Source organism: Cyprinus carpio, chromosome B15, assembly GCF_018340385.1.
Source record: "Cyprinus carpio isolate SPL01 chromosome B15, ASM1834038v1, whole genome shotgun sequence".
NCBI lineage: Eukaryota > Metazoa > Chordata > Actinopteri > Cypriniformes > Cyprinidae > Cyprinus > Cyprinus carpio.
Genome location: NC_056611.1, coordinates 25375236 through 25389750, shown reverse-complemented (window position 1 = coordinate 25389750; position 14515 = coordinate 25375236). Strand labels below are relative to the sequence as shown.

The 14515-nt window shown below is 36.7% G+C and overlaps 1 protein-coding gene across 1 annotated transcript in view; it reads right to left on the bottom strand.

Moving 5' to 3' along the window:
* LOC109098581 (transmembrane O-methyltransferase homolog) overlaps nucleotides 1-6059 on the bottom strand; it is a 6374-nt gene extending 315 nt beyond the window's left edge. The window contains exons 1-4 of the mRNA XM_042740000.1: nucleotides 5852-6059; nucleotides 3706-3980; nucleotides 1632-1828; nucleotides 1-372 (exon numbers count right to left, since the gene is read on the bottom strand). The exon at nucleotides 1-372 is cut by the window's left edge and continues 315 nt beyond it. Coding sequence (XP_042595934.1) covers nucleotides 52-372; nucleotides 1632-1828; nucleotides 3706-3980; nucleotides 5852-5955 — 897 coding nt within the window. The 5' untranslated portion in view covers nucleotides 5956-6059 and the 3' untranslated portion in view covers nucleotides 1-51. The remainder of the gene's footprint in view (nucleotides 373-1631; nucleotides 1829-3705; nucleotides 3981-5851) is intronic.
* Nucleotides 6060-14515: the final 8456 nt, after the last annotated feature.

The following is a 14515-nucleotide window of genomic DNA, read 5'->3' as shown; positions in this document are numbered from 1 at the left end:
GCTGTGACACGAACTGTTCAGAGCGTCACGTTAACATCCTGTAAGCGTGTTTTACTTGATCCCGAGGAAGGTGAGCTCGGCCATGCCGTCACGGATGCCGCGGATGTACTCCAGCGTGGCGCGGTGAACTCTGACCTCGTACAGGCCCGAGCTGCGCGCGTGTCGCAGGAAGTTGGGCGCTCCAGGGAAGATGACGTTGTCGGCCAGAATGATGGAGCCTTCGCCGAGCAGACCGCTGCCCTCCAGCAGCTGCAGGTCCGGCAGGTAACAGCGCTTCCAGTGATCCATGAAGACCAGATCCAGACGCTCCACGCCGAAATCCTCACGCAGACGCGGGATCACCTCATCCGAGGGACGCACGATCAGCTCCACCTGAGGAACAGATCAAAGCGCTCAGACCCACACAGTGTTGGGGAAAGTTACTCTTAAAAGTAATGCATTGCAATATTGCGTCACTTACTAAAAGTAACTAATTATGTTTCTTGGTTACTTTTTATGGATAGGAATTAAAAAGTAATGCATTACTTTACTAGCTACTTAAAAAAAGCAATATTATTAGGTAACTTGTGTTATTTGTAATGCGTTACCCCCAGCAGTGCTGCTGAATGTAGGTATTTGATTAGAATATCACAAAACACATGCTTTATTTCATGTGTTTTTTATTTTTTGGTCAGAATAAGCTATAATTATTCAAGTTTAATAGCAAAAATACACTAAAACTTTGGAATAATTAACATTTCTGTTCACCAAGGTTGTATTTGTTTGATCAACAATACAGTAAAAACTATAATATTGTGAAATACTGTCACGATTTAAAAAAACTGTTTTCTATTTTAATATGCACAGTATTTATTCCTGTGGTGGCTAAAAAAAATTATACTTTTATTCATCAAGGACGCATTAAATTTATCAAAAGTGACAGTAAAGACATTTATAATGTTACAAGAGATTTCTATTTCAAATAAATGCTGTTCTTTTGAACTTTCTGTTCATCTGTAAATCCTGAAAAATAAAATGTCACCGTTTCCACAAAAATATTGTGCAGCACAACTGTTTTCAACATTTGATAATAATCAGAAATGTTTCTTGAGCAGTAAATCATCATATTAGAATGATTTCTGAAGATCATGTGACACTGAAGACTGGAGTAATGATGCTGAAAATACAGCTGCGCATCACAGAAATACATTACACTTTAACACATATTCACACAGAAAACAGCTGTTTTAAAGTATAATATTTCACTGTTTTTACTGTATTTTTTTGATCAAATAAATGCAGCCCTGATGAGCAGAAGAGACTTATTTTAAAAACATTAAATCTTAATCATTCCACACTTTTGACTTTACTTCATAAAGTAAGGAAGAAAGATAAATGAAGGTAAGTATGTGAGGGATATATGTATCTGCTCAGTGGTTTTACTGTCTTTTTGTCAAGTGAAAATGTTTGTGTGTATATATGTGTATAACCTTGCTGCGTGTACTGTGTTAGGCTAACCAAGACTTGTCACAGCACTTGCATATCATTGATCTTTAGTTAGTTTTGATTGCTTCTGTTGTCATCATTTGTAAGTCTCTTTGGATAAAAGCGTCTGCTAAATGACTAAATGTAAATGCGTCTCATGAACTCACCATGTCCTCATCAAAACCTGCCAGCCGGATGATTTTCTCAGCCACCCGAGCGTTTCCCTCATCCATCTCGACGGAGTAAATGCGTGCGCCGATGGGCAGCGAGCGGGCGATGCGGACCGTGCTGTAGCCGCAGTGAGTGCCCAGTTCCAGCACCGTGATGGGACAGTGTTCCTGCAGCAGCCGGTCCAGGATCTTACCTGTGTGACAGCCAGTGATGTTTCATCTAAGAATGGGCCCCATTTACTTTCTTAATTCATGAAAATGCACTTATCACAAAAAAAATTATCAAAAAAAATCAATAAAATAAAAACAAAAAAAAAAAATAAAGCCATCAAGATAAAAGTCATTAAATTTTGAGAAAAATTTTGAAATAAAATGTTGAGAATAAATTCATTACTAAAAAGTCGAAATACAAACTTGAGAATAAACTCATTACATTTACACGCCATTAATGGCAATGCCGTACGGTTTTAATTTATCATAGCTGTCCAAGTGCCAGAGTGCATTTGGGTGAAGCCAGCGATAACCTTGCATTTGTCATCTGGTTGTCATTTCATGTTGGACAAAAGCGAGTAGCCTACATCGCGCAAATTGGACTGATTTTTTTTCTTCTAAAAAGACCTAGCCGCTTGCAAATTCACTTTAAAGTTCGTGTGCTAATTATTATTGTGTCATAATTAGCTAAAGTTGATAGTATTTCTTTGTTACTGAAAGATATAGACTATGCAATGAACACTGATCCAATGCGTTATTCTCTACATTTCATTTCGACTTTTTTTCTCGAAATTTAACGAGTTTTCTTCTCGAAACACAACGACTTTATTCTCGAAATTTAATGAGTTTATTCTCAAGATTGTATTTCAACTTTCTTTTTTTCTCAAAATTTAATGAGTTTAATCTCGCAATATAATGACTTTAATCTCAAGATGGTTTTATTTTTTTATTATTGCTTGGCCCTAATCCTGTTCATTATAAACAGAAAATATCAGAACTAAGTAAAAAAAAAAGTCATTTCTGCTGTGTGTTGCTGGAAAATACCTGAACCTGTCAATGCTTTATTTTTTGTTAATTTGGCCACTTTATCAAATAAACACCTAGGGTTGTGTTTTTGTAAAAAGAGTGCAAAAGTAAACATATCTTATCTTACAACATATCTTACATATTTTTGCTCTTTTGTTGGTCTGATTGCTTCTATTGTTCTCATCTGTAAGTTGCTTTGGATAAAAGCATCTGCTAAATGTATATCTAGCAGTTTTAGGCCTTTCTGTAGGCAGAAATACTATCCTTCCATGCAATGCAAAATACCTCTGGTTTGGTTTTCTTCCAGCTGCGCTCCATGAGAATAATCTGAATTTATCTGAATATAGACACTATTGTCTTCTGTAGGGCTGCTTTATAACTAAAATTGAAGTTGTTTCATAATCAATTAATTTTGTTTCATTAACACTGTTATTTTTCTGTTTATTACCGTGAAGCTGCTTTGAAACAATCTGTAAAAAGCGTTATAGAAATAAAGCTGACTTGACTTTATCAGTGAAATGGCTTTCCTTTTTTACTCACAATTTCTACCTGATGAAATATTTTGGAGCTTGATATAACAAATGTATATGCTTTATGAAAATGGCTGTTGCGTTAATAATTTCCATGACTTTTACAGCTCTAGTAATCTAGTAAACTATTAAAAAAAAGCCATTTTTCAAGGCTGTGTGAATCCTTGTTCATCAAAGAAAACAATCAGTTGTTGAGGTGGTACATCCTGATTTTTATTTGTTTTAGCTTATTTTAAAAGGTTGTTTTGTCTTATATTAATTCATTTTAAGTCATCTTAAACCTCTCTAATAATTTCCAATGGTTTGGACACAGTCAAATACCATCTATATTTACATTTAGAAGATGCTCTTATTCAGATGCTTCACATGCTAGAGTTTTGGGGTCAAAGATGCAAATCACAAATTTACCTACTAGAAAAATAAATGTCTCCTTTAAAATAACTAGGTAGCACTTAGACCTAGTAAAAAGCGAGTCCACCTGAACACACGATGACGATAGATGTGTCAATGAGTGTGTTTATGACCTTTCTTGGGTCCGATGTTGCTGATGAACTCCACTTTGCTGCACCAGTGGTCGAATGTGTCCAGGATGCTCTGGACGTCTCCGGGTGTGGCGTGGGTCAGGATGTACTGAAACGCCCGCTCCTCTCGGCTGAGGCCCGTCAGACAGTCCCGCACCCAGCGGATCAGGACGGCCCGATACAGCAACACGAAAAAATATCGGTAACGGATGATCAGTGTGAGCAAGAGCGGAAGAAAAGCCAAAGCGATCGCAGGAGAAACCATCTTCAGCTCTGACCTGAGAACACAGAGACACTTCAGACAGTACAAAACCACCCAGCACACCCTAGCAACCGCATAGCAACAACACATTAAAATCACTCAGAACAACTGCACAAAAAACACTCAGAACATGTTAGAAACCACATAGCCAGAGTCAGATTTATGCACAGGCATGCACTGCCAAAAATATCTTACGCAGTATTTTTGTCTTGTTTCTACTCAAAATATCTAAAAATTCTTAAATTAAGATGCATTTACTACATAAGCAAAATGATGTAAGATATTTAGTCTTGCTTCCAGGGGGAAAAACTAAATTAAGTGCTTTTTGCATTAAAAAAAAGTTATATCTACCAGTAATGTAAGTGGAATATTCTTAAAACAAGATTATTTTACCTACCCCACTGGCAGATATATAATAGACGATGCAATGCTAGATTTCTACAAATCTGATGAAGAAATTCATCTAGTAAGCATTACCAAAAGGTTGAAAACCTGGCTAAAACCAAATGATTATATTGGTCTAAATGAGTCTACTCCATCAAACTACTGTTATAAACATGAGCCCCGTCAGACTGGTCGTGTTACAACAATATATAGTGATATTCTCAGTGTTACCCAGAAAACAGGATACAGGTTTAAATCATTCAAAATAATTTTGCTTAATGTTACACTGTCAGATATGCAAAAGAAATCTATCGTATCTCTTGCTCTGGCTACTGTGTATAGACCACCAGGGCCATATACAGAATTCCTAAAAGAATTTGGAGATTTCCACTCAGACCTATTGGTTACCGCTGATAAAGCGCAAATTTTCAGAGATTTTAACATTCATGTTGATAATACAAATGATGCATTAGGACTTGCGTTCACTGACCTAATAAACTCTTCTGGAGTCAAGGAAAACATCACCGGGTCCACTCATCGTTTTAATCATACGCTAGATTTAATTAAAAACTAACACTTCAAATCACTATTTCTAACAACAAAATATCTAAAACGTGACAAAAAGTAGTCTTTGAGATTGTATAAATATATATTAAAATTTCCCACCTAATAAAAATATGTAATTATGTCTAAAAACAACTAGGCAGGTCACATGCTGCTCTATAGAGAGCTATACAGGCTACTAGTGGTTACACCATGGCATTACACGTTTTTCTTTTTGAAACAACCAGATGGCGCTAATCTGCCTTCCAAAATTGAAAAATAATTTTAAAAATGTACTTACATTATTATTTTATTTTATTATATAATTATAGAACTTATATAATTGTATATAAACTGTATATTTATAAATTGTTGTTATTTTTAATAATTATTTTCAATGGGGAAAATGAATAGTAATTACTACATAAATATCAACTAGTACCACAAAACCCTGTCAAAATGCTAAATACAAAATAAAATATATTATTTAACAAAAATCCGGTCACTTTTTACCGTAAAGAACATGAGTAAGATTCACAAATAAAGACAGCAGAAGGGTTAAAACACCCAGAACACCCTGGACAATACATAGCAACACTAAAAATATGAATAACCACATAGCAACACACTAAAAAACACTCAGAACACGTTAGAAACTGCATTGTAACATTCTCAAAGCAGTAAAAGCAAAAACACTGACTGCTAGAGGTTCAGTGCATCACTATCAGCACTAGTGAGGACTTACCTAACAGACATTACTCTATAGCAAATACTTCAGTTCCAGTGCACTTAAATAATTAAAATGCCTTTGCTTTTTGCTCTGTGATGTGACACAACACGTTCACCTGCCAGACATGTAACTGAAGACACAAGCGCAACCCTGAGCTGATCTCAGATCAGTTTGATTCCAACAAACACCAGCACACAGATATCTGATGATAATGAAATAAAGGACTTTACCAGATCCGTAACTCTCTTGACCCACAGGAGACACTCTGAGGACGACGGTGTACAGAAGAGATACAGACAGACAGAATGCGACAGGTGTGCAGACACATGCTCATGCAGCAGCCAATCAGATTCCTCCGTCTGAATAATGGATGGAGCGCACAAGGCCTCCTCTTACACCTGCGTCTCACCTGGAGCGTCACGTGACCGTCTGACCTGAGCGCAGAAATAACGCTGGGGATTTACAGATGTTGTTTGTCAATGTATGGAATGAAAGCCAACAAAATATACAACAAAACTATTCTTTATTTACAAAATAAACATTTTGGGTTTTAGTAGTCATCACAAAGTCAATATAAAAATCAGTAAAAAACATAAAAAACAGATGTTTTTTTTAAAGGTGTAATGTTTAAATGCAAGTACCTATGTACTCTCAATAGATTAAAAAGGTAATGCAATATCTAAAATTATGAAAAAATAAGGCATCAGTGCAGAGATGTTACACAATTTGGCCATGATTCTTGGCATTTTTTGAAAAAGTGAAAAATAGAGAATACAACACTAAAATATATATGACCTGCTCAACTTATTTAATTATCATTAAGACATTTTTAACTAAATTATGAGTCCATAATCGTGCTTCCTCCAGTGAAAAAGTGTTCTGGTGTGAATCAGGAGAGAAATCTGCACAGATCAAGCAGCGTTTAAACAGCTCTAAACAAATATGTGTCTGGATTTTGATGTGAGAGACAACAGGAGATGCACTTTTTCACTGGAGGAAGTGTTATTATGGATTATAGACTCTAGTTAAAAACGTCTTAATGCTGGATTTGTTTCAGCTTTTGTCTTCTCCAGATGTTAACTGATGGACTGGAGTGCTGTGGATTACTTGTGGATTATTGTGATGTTTTTATCAGCTGTTTGGACTCTCATTCTGACGGCACCCATTCACTGCAGAGCATCCATTGATGAGACACTGATGCAATGCTACATTTCTACAAATCTGATGAAGAAACAAATTTACACACTTACAGCTAATTTTCATTTTTGGCTGAACTATTCCTTTAAACATTTTGAGTCGCTCCATCATGATCAGATATTCAGGAATGCTGCAGAACAGATGAATCTAGTCTACACACGTCTACAGTCTCAAATCTGTTACTCAAACGGACTCTTGCAGAAATTCTCCTGCTCTCCTTCTGAGTCTGGACAGCAAACCTCACACATTACAGAACCTGCAGGAAAAAAAAAAAGAAATGGAGGAAAAACCTTACAGGTTTTTTTTTTTTTTTTTACATTTTCAGAATTTTGCCTCTTTCAAAACTTTACACAACAAATCCAAGAATCCAAACAAACAAACAAAATCTTAAAAGCAATGTTTCTAAAAATGTTCTGGGAATGTAGTTTAGTTTTAGTTGGGAAAATAAAACCATATACCCTCGGTTTCACAGACAAGGCTTAAGCCTAGTCCTAGACTAAAATGTAAATCTGAGCTGTTTCAACTAAAAGAAACTTGCTCTGACTTTTCTTAAAACATGTTAGTGCCTTTGTTTTGTCTTAAGATGCACACCAGTAATGCTTTTTTCTAAGGCATGCTTATAAAAATTACTTAAATGTCTTAATTGAACTATGGCTTAATCCTGTTTTAGGCTAAGCCTTGCCTATAAAACCGGGCCAAAAACTGTTTCTAAAATGTTAGGAAGTGATTCCTGAAGAAATAATCAAATGGAAACCATAAACCAGCAAAGTGGAAACATAATAAAGTCCCCAATCAATACAACATTTATATAGTCCATTTAATCTACTACAAAAAAGTTGGCAAAATACACTTTTAGCAGATAAAGCACGTTTAAAATGTAGTCTTTCTCTTCTAGAAACCAAAAATATTGACGACTCATTTTGCGGTATAATCATAAAAATAAATAAATAAATCAATACAACTGAATCTGGTTAACACAATGACACAGAAAAACAAAATGACTGTCGTTTTTCTGTGATGGTCCTATTCATCCTGCATTTACACGACAGTTCCTCACTGTAGCCACTAGATGGACACATTCAACATATATGACCACAATAAATACTTGAGGTCATTACTGGATCCTCATTAAAAATAAATAAATAAATAAATAAACAGAGAATAAACAATATAACACTTTAATGGCTAAATATGTGTCCACTGCTGTCAAAGACTGCGGCGGATAATACTCCATGGAAATGTTTACTGCACATGTGTCTCTACATAGTGTTAAACATAATTATTTGTGTAGTAAAGAGCTGTCATAGCGTCACTATGATCGTATATAACCCCCAGTGAACTGTTTACATGCGCAGCTGTCAACATAAACAGATTCATATTCATTCACAGTGACTGCAGGCATGAAATATCTCAACATGCTTCACATGCAGCATGTATATGGTGCAATAACTCACTGATAAACAGACAGTAGGCAGCACAGATAAAAACACACAGTTACCATAACAATGATTGACCATATTTCTGAACACTTGTTAAACATGAAAGCTCAATTTCTTAGTAATTACTTTTCTTCTCTGTGTTATTTCCATGTTAATCATCCCTCAGTCTCTCTCACCTTGAACCACTGACATTTCAGAAGCTGCTCTATATTTAGCACACAAACACAATTCTGAATCTGATGAGCTATTTAAAGCCTTGCAGAGCCTTGGTAACTTAATACAAACATATTTCACATGGCAAACCTAATCTCATCTAAGAAAGCCATAGTAATATGAGTTATAAGTCTGATCTGAGAATCATGACCTGTAATTTTAATATGAATCCTTCACAATTCAGAACCAAACCTCCTCTTCGGTTTTCACCATTTCTTAAATCCGTCATCATTCTAGCTCATTCTTTTTTTCTAGACAATTTTTGAAACTTTGTATTGCTAGCATTTATTTTAAGATTTCTAATTTCTTTTAAATTGCTTTGGATGAAAGTGCCAGATGAATAAAAGTAAATGCAGAGACAAATGCTATTAAATGTGTTGGTTTATAGACAGATGAGTGTGACATCAGTATTTACAGAAAAAACTGTGACTCTGAAGTCTGAGCTGAGTAATATCCTGTTGCCTGTTATGGAAGTGTGAAGTTCTTCAAGTGTTTCTGTCAGAATGTGGAGGAGTATTAAACCCCTTAGTCATTTTTTCCCATCATCATCATCCTTTGACCCCTGGCTGTTCTCACCCTCGAGAAGCTTCTATGATCCTGACGTCGACTGAAGAGAGAAAGACACTGAAATCACACCTGTGTCTCACGTCAAACACCTCGCTGACAGAGAAGGTAACTACTCACGGCAGACGACACTGAAAACAGAGAGAGACAGACACATACATGCAGACAGAGAGAGATAGATGGACAGAGACGGATGGACGGCAGACAGACAGATGGACAGACAAAGACACAGACAGATGACGAATGGACAAATATACAGGCAGAGAGATGGACAGATAAACAGACACACAGACAGAGACACAGACAGATTGACGAATGGACAAACAGACAGACACAGAGATGGACAGACAGACAGACAGACAGACAGTTGAACGAATGGACAAATAGACAAACAGAGAGACGGACAGATGAACAGACAGACTTACGGACAGACTCACAGACAGACAGAGACACAGACAGAGAGATGGACAGATGGACAGACAGACTCACAGACAGACAGACAGAGACACAGACAGATGGACGAATGGACAAACAGACAGACACAGAGATGGACAGACAGACAGACAGACAGACAGACAGACAGTTGAACGAATGGACAAATAGACAAACAGAGAGACGGACAGATGAACAGACAGACTTACGGACAGACTCACAGACAGACAGAGACACAGACAGAGAGATGGACAGATGGACAGACAGACTCACAGACAGACAGACAGAGACACAGACAGATGGACGAATGGACAAATAGACAGACAGAGAGACAGACAACTGGACAGACAGACTTTCGGACAGACTCACAGACAGACAGACAGATGACGAATGGATGAATAGACAGACAGAGAGACAGACAGATGGACAGACAAACAGACTGAATGACAGACTCATTGACTCAAAGACAGACAGACAGACAGACAGATGGAGAGACATACAGAATAATAAGTTACTCAAATTTGACAAAATAATAAAACTGCGATATATAGCACATTTCCCAGCTAACAGAGAACACTCAGAACTTTGGCTAATGTTCTGGCAAGGTTCTCTCAAAGTTATAAACTTTCAAGTAACATTAATAGAATGTTTGTTCAATGTTATCTGGGCTTTAAAGGGGATATATGATGCTATTTTAAAGATCATTATTTTGTGTATTTGGTGTAACAGAATATGTTGACATGCTTTAATGTTCAAAAACACATTATTTTTCAAATACTGTACTGTAGGTCCTCTATGCCCCGCCTCTCTCAAACACTTCATTTTTAATAAAGCCCCTTCTTCCGACAAGCACAGTCTGCTCTGATTGGCCAGCTGACCCGGTGCATTGTGATTGGCTGAACGCAACAAACACTCGTCCGAAATGTAACGCCCCCTTCCATAATCGTAATACACTTAAATAACTTGAAAATTCAGAAATGAAGTTTTTGTAACTTAATGGGAACATTAGCATAACTTTCTTAGAACTTATTTTTGTTAGCTGGGAACAGTTTTGCTTTTGTGTCACATTAAACCAGGCACACCAGAGATCAGTTGCATAAACAGTCTTTACTAGACTGTCTAACTAGCAGTTAACCAAGTGTTAGAACAAATTAGACCAATCTGTGTTTTTATGCAACCAGTTTTCAAAAGTTATGACCAGTTTTGCCTAAAAAGAAGAAATTAAATGACTATCTATTAAGACTAGTCTAAGCTGTTTCCATGCTTGTGTCCTTAGTTAATACCCATAACCCTTCACTAATGTGAAGCTCTTTCACGCCGCCAGGAAACAGATCCCAGTATGTGTTTTTGTGTTGATTGTGTTGGCAAAAGACTCGCAGAAGAAAGGCCAAGCTTTTTAAATAGAGCTGGTCTCTTGAGACGCCAATGTAACACTGATAGCAACAAATGACAGCAGTATTTATAGACGGACACCTGTGGACACTAGAGACGTGAATGAGATCTGATCAAACCAAAACACCTTGGTGAACCTCCACAGCGCTGCTCTAAGCCTCATCAGGTCCGGTTACTTTCTGTGCAAATATTAAAGATTGTTTCCAGCAGCTTCAGTGATCGCTGAAGATGATCAAATATAAACTACCTGATTCTGACCATCAGTTCATACAGAAACATCATCATGAACATGACAGGAAAATCATCTCAGCAAACAAGGAGCGTTCTCAGAACTTTGGCTAAGGTTTTGGCAAGGTTCTCTCAAAGTTATGAACAAACGTTCTTCTAATAATATTAATAGAACGTTCATTCAGTGCCATCTGGTCTTTAATAGTGATCTTAAAATGTTAGCACAGAAACACTGTTTAAACAAACAACTTTAAACAAACATTAACAATACTGGAAGAATGTTTGTTCATCACTTTGAGAGAACCTTGATCTGAGAACATTGCTAGCTGAAATTTGGGTCTTCGCAGGTCACAAGTTTAGGTTATAAAAACGTTGTGGGAACATTGTTTTGAAATCTTTCCTAAAACACTGAAATGTCCAGTTCTCTAAGAATGTTAAAATGTTGAGTTTTCTTGTCATGATTATAGTGTTATTTAAGAGTTACAAAAACCTCTCACTAACTTTATTTTCACCCAAAATATGTTATTTGAACGTTTACTCCGTTTCTTAGAACATTCAAGTACAAATAACATCATAAGGACATTTTGAGAACGTTGTTCTAAGCACGTTTTCTATCAAAATTTTGAGAACGTAGGCTAAAACTCCGTTTATAAACATTATTCTATGATCGATTTGTCCTAATATTTACATAACCTTTAAGGGTTAAAAGGCGTTGGTGTAGTTGTGAGAACTTTAGCAGGGATTCCGCCAAACTATCGCACAGCAGCTGAAGAATCCTCTCGATTCCCGCCATTAATCACCGCGCGCTTCCCGTGGGCGTCGTTCATGAGTGATTATGTAACGAGAGCTGGATTATTATCACCTTTAATGTAGGAGAATCTATTTGTGGATCTGCTCGGTTTCAGTTGGCTTGGCATCGCTGGATCTTCTGGAGGATTCCAGCGCGTAACACACGCATCCAAACCGCTACGTGTTTTCAAACACGTTTAACGAACGCTGCCCCGTCTGTCATTGGTCAGTTCAACGGAGAGTCCCGCCCACAAGCTAACACGATTGGTCGAGTCAGAAGCTGCTCAAACTAATGTTCTGAAAGCGATTTTATGCTACATTAAAATAAACAAAACCATCCCAAGATGATTATGATGCATTAAATTCTACTAAAGAACTGAACTGAATCAACTCTGAAATAATGACACTTTTTTAATGTTAGAGCTTTACATTTTTGATTAAGTTTGCATCATAGATTCTGTTATTTTCCTGTTTAATATTGTGAAGCTGCTTTGAAAGAATCTGTAGGCTACTGTATAAAGTGCTGTATAGAGATAAAAGTGATTGAATTATATGTATTACACCACAGAAGAGTCTTCCTTAATACGAATATATATCAATATCTTTCTTAAAAATAAAAAAATAAGGTAAGCTATTTTCTTTGAAAATGTACATTTATGAATGTAAAATTTTATGAATTTATGACAAATGAAAGCCAGAAATGAAATATAAATTAATTTAAAGCATCTAGATGCAAAGAATTACAAAAATGTTTGGGGATAAATAGTTTTTTTTTTTTTTTTTTTTTTTTAAATACAAGTCAATCTGAAAAGTTTTGCACTAAACAAAATAAGTAGAGAATTATTTCTTCGAACTGATGACAAAAAGAGCAATTCTTTATCTGTTCTGTTCCTTTGTTGTCCACACAATGAAAGTAGATGGGGTCCAGTGTTTTTCACCCAACATTCTTCCAAATATCTTCTGTTGTGTCTCACAGAAGAAAGAAAGTCAGGTTTGGAACATCATGAGGGCGAGTAAAATGATAATTTCAAGTGAATTCATGTTTCCAGAAAGTAAATTAAACAGAACTATGAAAATGAAGGGGGAAAAGAGTATATTTTACAGGAAAATTAGATATTTAACATCCAAAAAATCTATCAGCTTAATGCAATACATCCGACTTGAGTTATTTTATATGGCAAACTTTACTAAAACTTCACAAAATAAACTTCTATCATATACATATTTCTCTCCTGTATCAAAATAAGTGTTATTCACTTAGTCCATAAAGGCATATGCAGTGTAGATAATGTTATGAACATGTCTCAGATATGTTTGGTTTAAAGCAGCAGCTCCAGCTCGAGTGGTTTTATATTGTAATGTGATCTCGACTCGCTCCACTTTGAGCTGCTTTACCAGCTGCTGGATTCCAACAATGGGACGTCACTGCCACGGTCGCCACGGCAACCGTGCTCCTGGATCAGGTGGACTCACGAGGAAAAGAGGAGACGGAGCAGCAGAATTCCTGTCCTGAATCCGAGGCCGATGCATCATCTGCTCTGCCTTCTGGAAAGATTTATACTGAAGTTATTTCAGCTCGTACACAAGTCAACAAGCTAAGAAGAGACGACTCTAACCCCTCAAACATGATGCATCATTTCTGAATCTGATTGTTTTTTTGTTTTTTTATATGTCACATGTATGCTGTGGCACAGAGGCGTCTGTCTACAGTAATGATGATGAAAATTCAACTTTGCATCACAGGAATAAATTACATTTTACAATATATTTACTTAGAAAACACAAATGTGTCCCTGCAGCACAGAAGCAGTCATCAGTAGCACAGGTATATTTGTAGCAATAGACAACAATACATTGTATGGGTCACAATTATACATTTTTCTTTTATGCCAAAAAATCATTAGGATATTAAGTAAAGATCATGTTCTATGAAGATATATTTTAAATTTCCTACCTTAAATATATCAAAACTTAATTTTTGATTAGTAATATGCATTGCTAAGAACTTCATTTGGACAACTTTAAAGATGATTTTCTCAATATTTAGATTTTTTTGCACCCTAAGATTCCAGATTTTCAAATAGTTGTATCTCAGACAAATATTGTCCTCCTAACAAACCATACATCAATGGAAAAATGATTTATTCAATTAATAACACACATCTTACACACACACACACAGGCTCTTTCTGCATATTGTCAGTCATGCGTGTCACATGTGTGTTGAGGCTCAGAGGCGTCAGTCTGTAAACCACTAACAATAGAGCTCAGCTCACCCTCATCCCACTGAAGAGCTGCAGCAGCTGGACTCTGATCAGAACCCACAGCTGAGTCTCGCAGACGCTTAAATACTGTGACCTCAGCACTGCTGCTCCAATCCGGTCCGGTCCAGTCCGGCGTGGCTGCTTTAAGAGCTGAGAGATGCGACAGCTGGTCTCACAGAGACTTTAAATCTGCTGAGTAACACAGACTCCAGGTGAAGCTTGTGCAGGTAAGAAGCATCCAGACGAGCCACATCTGCAGAAGGATGTTGTTCAGTCTTTGCCCTTTTATCCTATTTAAGGCCATTTCAGTGCATCCTGGAGTTTATGGATGTACAATGTGTTGATTGGATGCAAAAGCTCTTGCAGTTTTGCAGCA